At 34.8% G+C, this 10,099-nt stretch overlaps 1 protein-coding gene across 1 annotated transcript; it reads right to left on the minus strand.

Moving 5' to 3' along the window:
- Positions 1-791: 791 nt before the first annotated feature.
- On the minus strand, positions 792-5,987 carry LOC133869587 (ankyrin repeat-containing protein ITN1-like). The gene is made up of 6 exons (XM_062306622.1): positions 5,886-5,987; positions 5,354-5,435; positions 3,586-4,101; positions 3,230-3,406; positions 1,923-2,362; positions 792-1,825 (listed from the first exon to the last, which is right to left on the minus strand). The coding sequence occupies exons 2-6, from the start codon at positions 5,421-5,423 to the stop codon at positions 1,208-1,210; spliced, it is 1,821 nt and encodes a 606-aa protein (XP_062162606.1). The 5' UTR covers positions 5,424-5,435; positions 5,886-5,987; the 3' UTR covers positions 792-1,207.
- Between the last annotated feature and the right edge of the window lie 4,112 nt (positions 5,988-10,099).

A 10,099-nucleotide genomic window follows, 5' to 3' on the forward strand; every position in this document is an offset into this window, starting at 1 on the left:
GGGGGTGGGTCGTTACAAAATTGTGACGTCCCACATCGCCTGGGAATGAGGATGTGCTTATATGTATAAATGCACCATTTATGACACAACGCGTTTTAAAGCCGTGATGGCGATAAACCTATCAGAATTCCGCAGTTAAGTGTGCTTCTACGAGAGCAATCCCAGGAAGGGTGACCTCTTGGAAGTCTGGTTTGGGGAGCCAAAAGCGGATAATATTGTGTCATTGAGGGTGGGTCGTTACAAATGGTATCAGAGCCATTGCCCAGCCTGAGATGGTGGGAGCGTGCACAAGCCCAATGAGGGACGCCAGCGGGGGCGCTGGGTCCAAAGAGGGGGTGATTGTGATGTCCCACATCGCCTGGGAATGAGGATGTGCTTATATGTATAAATGCACCATTTATGACACAACGCGTTTTAAAGCCGTGATGGCGATAAACCTATCAGAACTCCGCAGTTAAGCGTGCTTCTGCGAGAGCAATCCCAGAATGAGAGACCTCCTGGGAAGTCTGGTTTGGGGAGCCAAAAGCGGATAATATTGTGTCATTGAGGGTGGGTCGTTACAGTCCCAATATGGCATAAATCAACAGTTGTTTGAATTTAATGAATTTACCTATAACCTTTATTTTCTTTCTTCTTCCTTTTAATTATTATTTATATTTTTTGCTATTATTTTCCAAAACGTTTTCGCAAAAATATTTTTAAAATTAAATTATAATGAAAAACTCACGCATAGTGCAAGTTATAGGCTAGTATGTATAAACCACAATAAATCTTGATGGAATAGTTAAGCCGACATCAATCCAAAGTCTTTATTTGCGATCAATTCCTTTTTTCTTTTTTTGGATGAATGAAAACTTTATAACCAAACACAACCAGCACTTACACTCTAGTAAAAACTGGAACAACATCCACCCAAACAGGGAGAAAACACCACAATACAGCAACATATCAGTAGCGAAACCAACAACTAACCCCAACAAACAAAATCTGGAAGAACTTCATCAAACCAGATTTTTTTTAGGCAAATTCCAAACACAAATTAGATCTAAATTCTCAGTCGAAAACTTGAAGGTGCCCTTAGATCAATTCTTTCCTTGACCTCGATCCCTTGTTCAACAACCCGTGAACCTCCAACAAATTTCCTTCCTTTTCGTTTGCCTTGAACTTCATATTTTTTGTTGATCAATTCCCCAGTCGGCATCTTCTATTAGAAAAGTCTGTGGTTTTTTGGCTGAAAAAGAAATCTAGACGTGCATGTTGAGAAGAGTGTATCAACCCAAAGTTTAAGATGTAGCTGAAGAAAGAAGGCAATTGGGGGGATAGCCAAAGTGATTACAACTGCAGCCCGAATCTGTGCACTTGCGCTTGTATACACCAAAATGTAAGTTGCGATAAAGGCTACCATCATGCCCATCATGGAGATGAAGAGTGTGACAAGTCCAAACACCAACTTTGAAGGTAATGACACTAAGAAATCCTCTTCTGTGTAACGTGACGTGAGAATTGACAAGAAAATTACTATTGAGGTCGAAGATGAACACAATGCTATCGCATCTGATATGAAAAATACCTTAAACCAAGTTCTTCTCAAAAAATTAGGAATGCCTGTTTTTTCATCGCTGCCACCTGGTACAGTAAAGGCTGCAGCAAATATCACAGTGGCAATCAATGTTGCCACGAGCATGCAATAGTTTGCTGTGACCTTCATCCACTTTTCACCATTTTTCTGCAAATTTGCATGTGTCTTTATAAATATTTCCTTAGGTGTTTCGTTGCCTTTATTCTTCTCATTCACAAATGACTTTGGCACAATCTTTTCTATCTCCTACAGTTGGCCACATATAAATTGCCATGTAATAGTTGAACCATTAATATATATGCAAAGAGAAGAAAAAAAATAAATAAATAATATTATCAATTACCTTAAACCACAACAACTCTCGTTGCATTTGGAGGGCTGCTCCTGATACGATATTTACTCGATCTGAATGAGGCAATTCTCCAGCTAAATGCAGCATGTTATCATCAGTTTTTGAGTTCAAATAGGTTGTAAGGCTATCCTTGTTAGCACCCATCTCATATATTAGATTGAACACATTCTCGTGCCGATGTTTAATGGCAAAGTGAAAAATACTCATTTCGTTTTCATCTAGTTGCCATAAAAGCTCAGGATAAGAGCGTGCAATTATAATTATAAATTCAACATTTCCAACTTCTGCAGCTTCAAAAAGTAAAGTACTGTGAGAGAGAATCAATTCTGATGAGAACTGTGGCTTTTGAATTATAACCTTTTTCCAAAGTTCGTCAACTAATCGATGGGCATTAGTCTTCATCAAAGCTTTGTCATAGATCCCTTTGAACCCTATTGTTGAAAAAAGAATCTATAATTCAGAAAATAGACATGGTTCGGTAATAAAGAAATCTTAAATCTATATAGTTATTTTACCAATATCCATAATAAGAAATTATATTGAAAGCTTTATGAAATAATAATGCAAAGATAACGAAAGCATTAAATGCGGCTAGCTAGTTGTGTCTAATTATTGGCTTCTTAAGATATGTTATGTCTTTTTGATAACCCAGGCACTTCAAATCTCTACTATCTTTTGAATTCAAGTAAAAATAAAAAAAAATGTGTTTAGTGTCATTCTCTTTTATATATATATATATATATATATATATATATATATATATATTGATAAATCTATGAATTTGTGCATATCTTGTATGGAGTTGGACAAAAGAATGAAACCAAAAACATTTTCAAAAAATAAATGATAGCTTTTGCAAAAATAGAAAAAAGACTATAAATTTTTTACAAATCGGTTTGTAGAAAATTTTCTACAACCCACATATAAAAGTGACATGTGTTCTTTAAGAATGTGAAAAGCACATGCTATTAAAACATGTGTTTCTTACATATCAAGAGACACATGTCAATCTTAGATATTATTTGTATGAAATTTCTTATAAATCGGTTTGTAATAAATTTGTGTAAAAAAAACAAAAACCGCAATTGTTACAATAGATGGAGACATAAAATAAAAAATAACTTATAGAATTTTCCTTAGTTGAGAAGTAGATATCATCTAAAGATTTGATGAAATAAAAGAAAATAGCATTTTCCCATGGCAATGTAATTTGAATAAAATTGTCATCAAGTTGTACGTGATTAATGTAATAAAAGAACTACTTAAGAGATCTGAGTTTGGGTAGGAGGCAAACTAACTGGAGTTCTTTAAGAGAGTTTTCCAGAATGGTAGCTGATCACTTTCGCTGCCAATTGGAAAAGGTTTCCTGGCCAACAGTTTCAACGCTTTCGTACAGGTTTCAGTGCGCCACCCGGATTCAGTGCCGGCAGCAGTTGCCATGTTTGGATGCTCTTCCAGAATTTTTAACGCTATATCTGTCCATAAAAAACGACAAATTAATTTGACCACTGTCAAAAGGTTGGTTAAGAAATGCTTATAAGATGCGTGGTCGCTAATTAATATTGCAAGAGATCGAAGTGGTAACTCCATCCAACTTGTCTAACTACCTTAAATTCATCAAAGAAAGTTATAGCCAAATGTAGGACTTAATTACCATACAAATCATTTCGAATGGTCCAAAGAAGGAGGTTAGTGCTGTTATCAGAAGTTAACCGATCAAGAGGAGTCTGAGATAATAGATATGAGATCATGTTTGCATGTCCTTGAAATGCTGCAACGTTGAGTGGCGTCTCTCGGTCTTTTGAATAATCTGGCATCACTAGCAGTCTATCGTTGATTTCCACCAGCTGCTCAGCAATTCTGACGATTCCTGATTGAGCAGCATAGTGAAGGGCCGTATATCCACCTGTTGTTTGCAATTCCAAGTCCTCCGGAGTAGCCTTCATCCATTTCAACAATTCTTCTACAAAAGTGGTGCGTTGTGCATTCACGGCAACGTGAAGTACTGTCCCTTTATAGTTCGTTATGGGAGTTCGAACATAGTCAAGCCCTCTGGATTCTTCAAGAAAACGCTCAGCAGCCGGCCAATCACCTTCTAAGGCAGCTTTAAGGAGGTCACGACACACAAAACGGTAATTATCTAGTGTTCTTTCCCCTGGAAAATTTTGTTCTTTCGGGGGAGAAAAAAAAAAAATACAAACAAACGTATTAATTACAACTTTTGGTAAAAAAATCATGACACTTGGATGCATGCTAGCTAAGATGTTGCGAGAACTAATTTATCTTATGACCTTACGTATATGCAGCACTGAAATTGTCTTTCTTCTTATTCTTCAAAACTCTCTATCCATTTAGTATATCAAACTTTCAATTTTTTACAATATCTCATTCCCGTTAAAGTTCAGAGTTAAATCAGATAATCAAATATGAAATGATATTTATGTGAAAAGTCATTTGACCCATTAACACTCTCAAAAGACGCATTGAGAGAGGAAGGGATACCATAACTTATAAAGTGTCCAAGTGAAGAAAATCTTAGTGATGTAGGACACTTTAACACGTCTCCTCACGTGTGGCAACTAATGGCCAAATACGTGGACATGCAACAACGAGAGGGAAATGCCTATCATCACAAAAAACATATGGTTCTGACGCCATGTGAAGAGTCCATGGAGCTATTGACACTCTCAAAATACGCCTTAAGAGTAAGTGAACACTTAACACGCCCCCTCACGTATGACACTAATGTCCAAACACGTGTATTTTGAGAGAGGAATGGTGTCCATCGCTTATAAAGTGCACAGGTCATGTATCTTTTAGTGACGTGAGACACTTTAACACGCCTCCTCACATGTGGTAACTTTGGCCAAACACGTGTTCAACATCAGAAAGGAAAGACTCATCATCGTCCAAAGAACCCGCTCTGATAATTAGAGTTTCATGGTCTTGGACAATGTTGGACCTTCTCTCCCATTGTAAATTTTATAAAATTATAACTCATGGCCAAGCCTAGTTTCTGGGTCTGTTGAACCATGCATGGCTAAGTGGGCAAGAATTTTTTTGGTAATTTTCACGTTATCTATTAGTATTTTTTGTTAAATCTTAATAAATGGGGGATATTGAAAAAAATTAAAATATAAATAATCTAAATGCAGAATTTTTAAACTTTGTTATTATTGTTTGGCCTATAGAAGTTGCTTAAAAGAACATTTTGGCCTAACATAAATCATAATATATGCAGAAGGTGCTTAACAGAACATTCACATTGGAGCTTTTGCAAGATGTAATGGAACGGATAACAAGGTATATATAATAAACGCATTCGCGACACTTTTCTCAAAGATAAATCGAAATTAATTAAACTCGGTCACCTGTTATGTGACTGCATATGACCAGAGAGAAAGAGATCGAGAGGCACTTACTCCCATTAAATTCACTGCTCGGGTCCTCTCCACGTGTCTGCCCCAATTCTACCATTTCTATGTCTTCCATTTTTCTAATTTTCTGCATGGTTTTATAAAAATAAAAGTACTGATCATAGAAAATTGACATATGAACATTTTTAGATACAAGTTAAAGAATTAGAGAGAGAGAGAGAGAGAGAGATAGAGAGAGAGGAAAGATTCAAGAGAGAGTTCATTTTTCTTGCTCATTATTTCCAGTGTTCTAGTAAATAAGAACCACCGTGACAAAAGTACCCAAGATTTTGATTTACGAATTCGGAAAGAAGGAAAAAAAGGTATGATGCTTCGTTAGTGTTAGAAAATGAAACAAAATACTAATACAAAGGTAAGAATATATAAAAGAATTCTTGTAGCCCTAATAATAATTGGATTATGCTCAAACGGTTGCAGGAAAAGGTCAGCCCAAGTAAACACCGGCCACACAAAGAAGATTAGAAACATAAATAAATTTGCACTTTAATTGGACAAGAAGGACATCCATGTTCCTTACCAGGTAAAGTATCTTCGCTAATTTACAAAGAAAACCAAAGCAATTAATGAGAGGTTGTTTGAAAGAAAGAGTCACTCATCTGGGGAGGTTGTTGTACTGTCTATAAGCAGAAAGAAGTTCAAGTACATGCATTTATAGGAACTCTCTGCTTTGAAGTTCTCTCTCAATGGCTGGAAAAGCAATATTTTAATCATTGGAGGGACAAAAACATAGCGAAGGCAAGCGCAAAAGCTGGATACCCCACTTTTGCATGTTAAATCATCACTTATCTCAAAAGTTGAAGCTGATCATACAAATAGGTAAATTCAATTATTTAATTAATACTTTAACACTCTTCCTCACGTGTGGGCTCAAACTCCCTTTTAATAGGTGAGACCTAACACATTGAATATTTAATTAAAATGAGAGGTAAATGAATGAGACAGAGTTCGAACTTAAGTCCTCTGCTCTGATATCATATTAAATCATCACTTATCACAAAAGTTTAAGCTGATAAAAAGAGGTAAATTCAATCATTTAATCAATACTTTAACATTGGATTGGTCAGAGAAAGCATAGCGTCTAATCCCTAGAAGTCTATATCAGAGAGAGAGAGAGAGAGAGAGAGGAATCGTTCTAAGAGTAAAATGCATTTTGTAACTTTTGCTTTTTTCTTGCTCATGATCATAATGCATGCCTAATTGCCTAAAAAGTTTCCGTCCTGGAACTTACACAACAAAGTGATAGAGCGATAGAGACGTACAACTAGTAATTGTAGTTGATTATTTTTATCATGATTTGCGAGCCAAGTTTAGCAGGACAATCGCATTGCATGCACTAAGCCATCACCCATGAACAACAAATTTATTGATACCTTTCTTTTCTTTTTTTTCTATTTTCTTTTTTCATAAACTTTCCTCTGTCAAATTTGTAAAATAGTAAATAAGAACCACCATGAGAAAAGTACAAGATTAATTATGATTTACGGACTGAAAAAGAAAAGAACAATTAAGTAGTTAATCTTGTACGTACTTTTATCATGTTGGTGTCTTTGAGTTGGACTTTCAGTTCTTCAAATCTGCTAGTTGCTCTTTAAGCTAGGAACACTCTCTGAGCTGAAAAATCTTGGTTCGAATGGTTGCCAACTTAAAGATAGAGTATTAAGTAAAGTGATCTAAGGCGATTGATTTTTTTTTTTTTTTTTTTTTTTTTTTTTTTTTTTTAAGATATAAGGCGCTGCCTGAAATAACTATAAGGTATTAGAGAATAATATTTCTAAATACGTAATGTTATAGAAACACTTAATTAGGTTTTGAACCGACTTGGTTATGAGATACAATATTTAAGGCATTAACTTACGAAAAGTGGTTAACAATTTTAAGGGGGTTTTTTAGTAGAATGTGTTTAATTTAGTCAATGTTTTAAATATTTAGGGGGCACTACAAAAATTGACGTTTCTCTGGATGGTTTTGAACGGTCCAAAACTTCCTGTAAGACTGTCAGGAATCAATTCCTGACAATTTATTTTGGACGGAAGCCGTCTAGAATCTAGCATCAAGAAATTTAATTCCAGATGGTTTAGGCAAAACCGTCAGGAATTCGTGACGGTTTGGGCAAAACCGTCAAGAATTCGTGACACCTCTCCGATTACCTTCCGTTTGTAATGACATGATGATCGATTTTATAGCCCAATTTTTTTAATTTTTTAATTTTTTAATTTTTAACTAAAAAATGATACGTGGCAGGGTATTGTTGACATATTTCGTCAAAATTAGATATTTTCAAAGGTTTTGGTAATTTGAAAGCCAGAGTCTAAGCCTTAGTAGTTCGGAGAACTATCCAAAAAATGACCGATAGTTTGAAGAGCTAAATTGTATTCCCTATCCCTTTTTTTTTTTTTTATCCATGTGTGAGTTTTTGTCCGGCGATTCTTCTTGGTAATTAATAATTAACTAATTTTTTTTTTATCCAAACCGTCCACATGCCACATCATAGCTTCTAGGTTCTTCTTTTCGTCCTTGTTCACGCCTAATCTCTGGCTTCGGTTCAGCTTCATCTTTGCAAGGTTCAGAGATGTCTTTGCAAGGTCACAACCACACCATCGTTGCTTCACCTATCAAAGTTACGTACTGCTCTGCGTTTCAGAAATGCCTACTCAGTCTGCAAGGATAGAACAAAAAATTATTTTATCAGATAACTCACAAACCAAACCCTAATTTTTTGAAACGAAGAACAAAAAGGAATGTATAGAGAATTGAAATTACCCATTGTCGACTCACACACACACTGGCCAGAACAGGGGAGAGCAGGGGATCAGCTTCACAACAAATCCAACATACCACACAATCCGGTCAATACACAATAAAATCAAACACCCAGTTATTTCTCATCGATAATAAGCTAAATAAACTGAATCAAATTACAAAATTTTGAGAGTTTCTGTTTGAGAAATCTACCGGAAATTCCCATTGATTTTCCCCAGAAAATCATCTGCCTCGTCATCGGAAACCAGTCTCAGATCATCGAAAATTGGTTCTGGCCGACGACCCATGGAGGATCGGGTCTCATAGGTCCTCCGGGTTCATCGGCTCTTCCCTCTCTGTTCCATCAGTCTCCCGACGAATCTCTCTCTCTGTGTCTCTTTCTCTCACTCGATCTCTCTCTTTCACTCTCTCGATCTCCCTCTTTGCTCTCTTTCTCTCTGCGTGTTTGAGAAAGGAAAGAAAGATCAGGATAGAGGAAGAAAGAAAGGAGACGAGAAGAGGAAAGAAAAGAGAATGAAGGAGTGAGACGGTTTGAGTGAATTTACAGACGGTTTGGTGCATATTTACATTTACAGACAGTTAGTCCAAATCGTCAACAAATTTTACGACGGTTTTAAAAGAAACTATCGTAATTTATGTTTTTACTAATGATTTTCAAAAAATCATTTATAAATTTTTTAATTCCTGACTCTTTTCTTTAAAACCGTCAAGAATTGATCCCTTTTTTTTATAGTGGGGAGTGCAGCTATTTTTAGTGTGTTTTTTTTAATCATGTTTGAGTTTATTTTGATAGTCAGATAGTTATGTTGATTATTTCCTTGTCTTAATTATTCACAGTCTATTTATTTTTTACTGTTTTTTTTAAGTTTATATATGTATGCATGTTTAAAGAAGACAAGTGTTTAAATTTTGAATTCAAGCTAGTCCTAGTTTAGGATTAGTTTGTAATTCTATGGGTTTTTGCTTTGACTTGTACGTGAAGTTGAGTTTTGTCACATAATTGTCGGATGTGGAGTTTGTTAGGTTTTATGTTAACAAATTTAGTGTCCAAACTAGGTTGGTTCAAAGTCTAAGTTTAGTGATTAAGTTGGTTCTTGATTTGGTATTCAAAAACTTGGTTCAGAATGAAGGTAAGAATAGCCGATTTGCAAACTCGATCAAAGAATGTTCGAATGAGTCAACATTTAATAGAAGAATGCTTGGGTTACAAGCCCATTTGAAAGTGAATCATTGTTACTTTTTTTTTTTTTTTTGTCTGCCATTTACTTGTAATAAATAATTAAATTTTGCCGTGCACTAATCACTTATAATTATGTGGCTTTTTTTCATTTCTATCCCTTCACGTAATATTTAAAATTATTTTTGAAGATAGAGTAGTAAAAATCAAGCTTTGAATCAATAATAACTTAAATAAAAAAAAAAAAAAAAAAAAAAAAAAAAAAAAAAGTGTTAATTCTGACTGCCTCATCATTCCTAAAAACTCCCATCAGAAAAACGTCCTTGTTGAAGAGCTTTGACGAACATGATGCTCATCCAAATATGTTATCAAAGTTCCAATAGGTGTAATATGGATATTAAGTGAATCATTGACTCTTCTTACTTTTTTTCTTATAAATGAAATTGCTATGTTTGTTTTTCCTAACCGAATCATTGTCACTTTTTTCTTTTTCTTTTTTAATTTATTTATTATTAATTTTACTTTTCTTTTTCTAAAAGCGAATGATTGTTTCCCTTGATCGATTTTCTTCTTTTGTGAGCTGGCACTTTTGTGTTGGTGAATATAATCCATTCAACTATCATTGAAAACAATATTCTAGGATATGTATTTTTATTTTGATTAGGCAATATTTTAACATGTTAACTTTATAAAACGAATTTTGAAAATAATTTTATAAATGAATTCCGGTCAATTTGGTTCTGGTAGTACGAGTTAAAGAAGGTTCACTCTTAAAATTCTAATTTTGAAAAACT

Source organism: Alnus glutinosa, chromosome 5, assembly GCF_958979055.1.
Source record: "Alnus glutinosa chromosome 5, dhAlnGlut1.1, whole genome shotgun sequence".
NCBI lineage: Eukaryota > Viridiplantae > Streptophyta > Magnoliopsida > Fagales > Betulaceae > Alnus > Alnus glutinosa.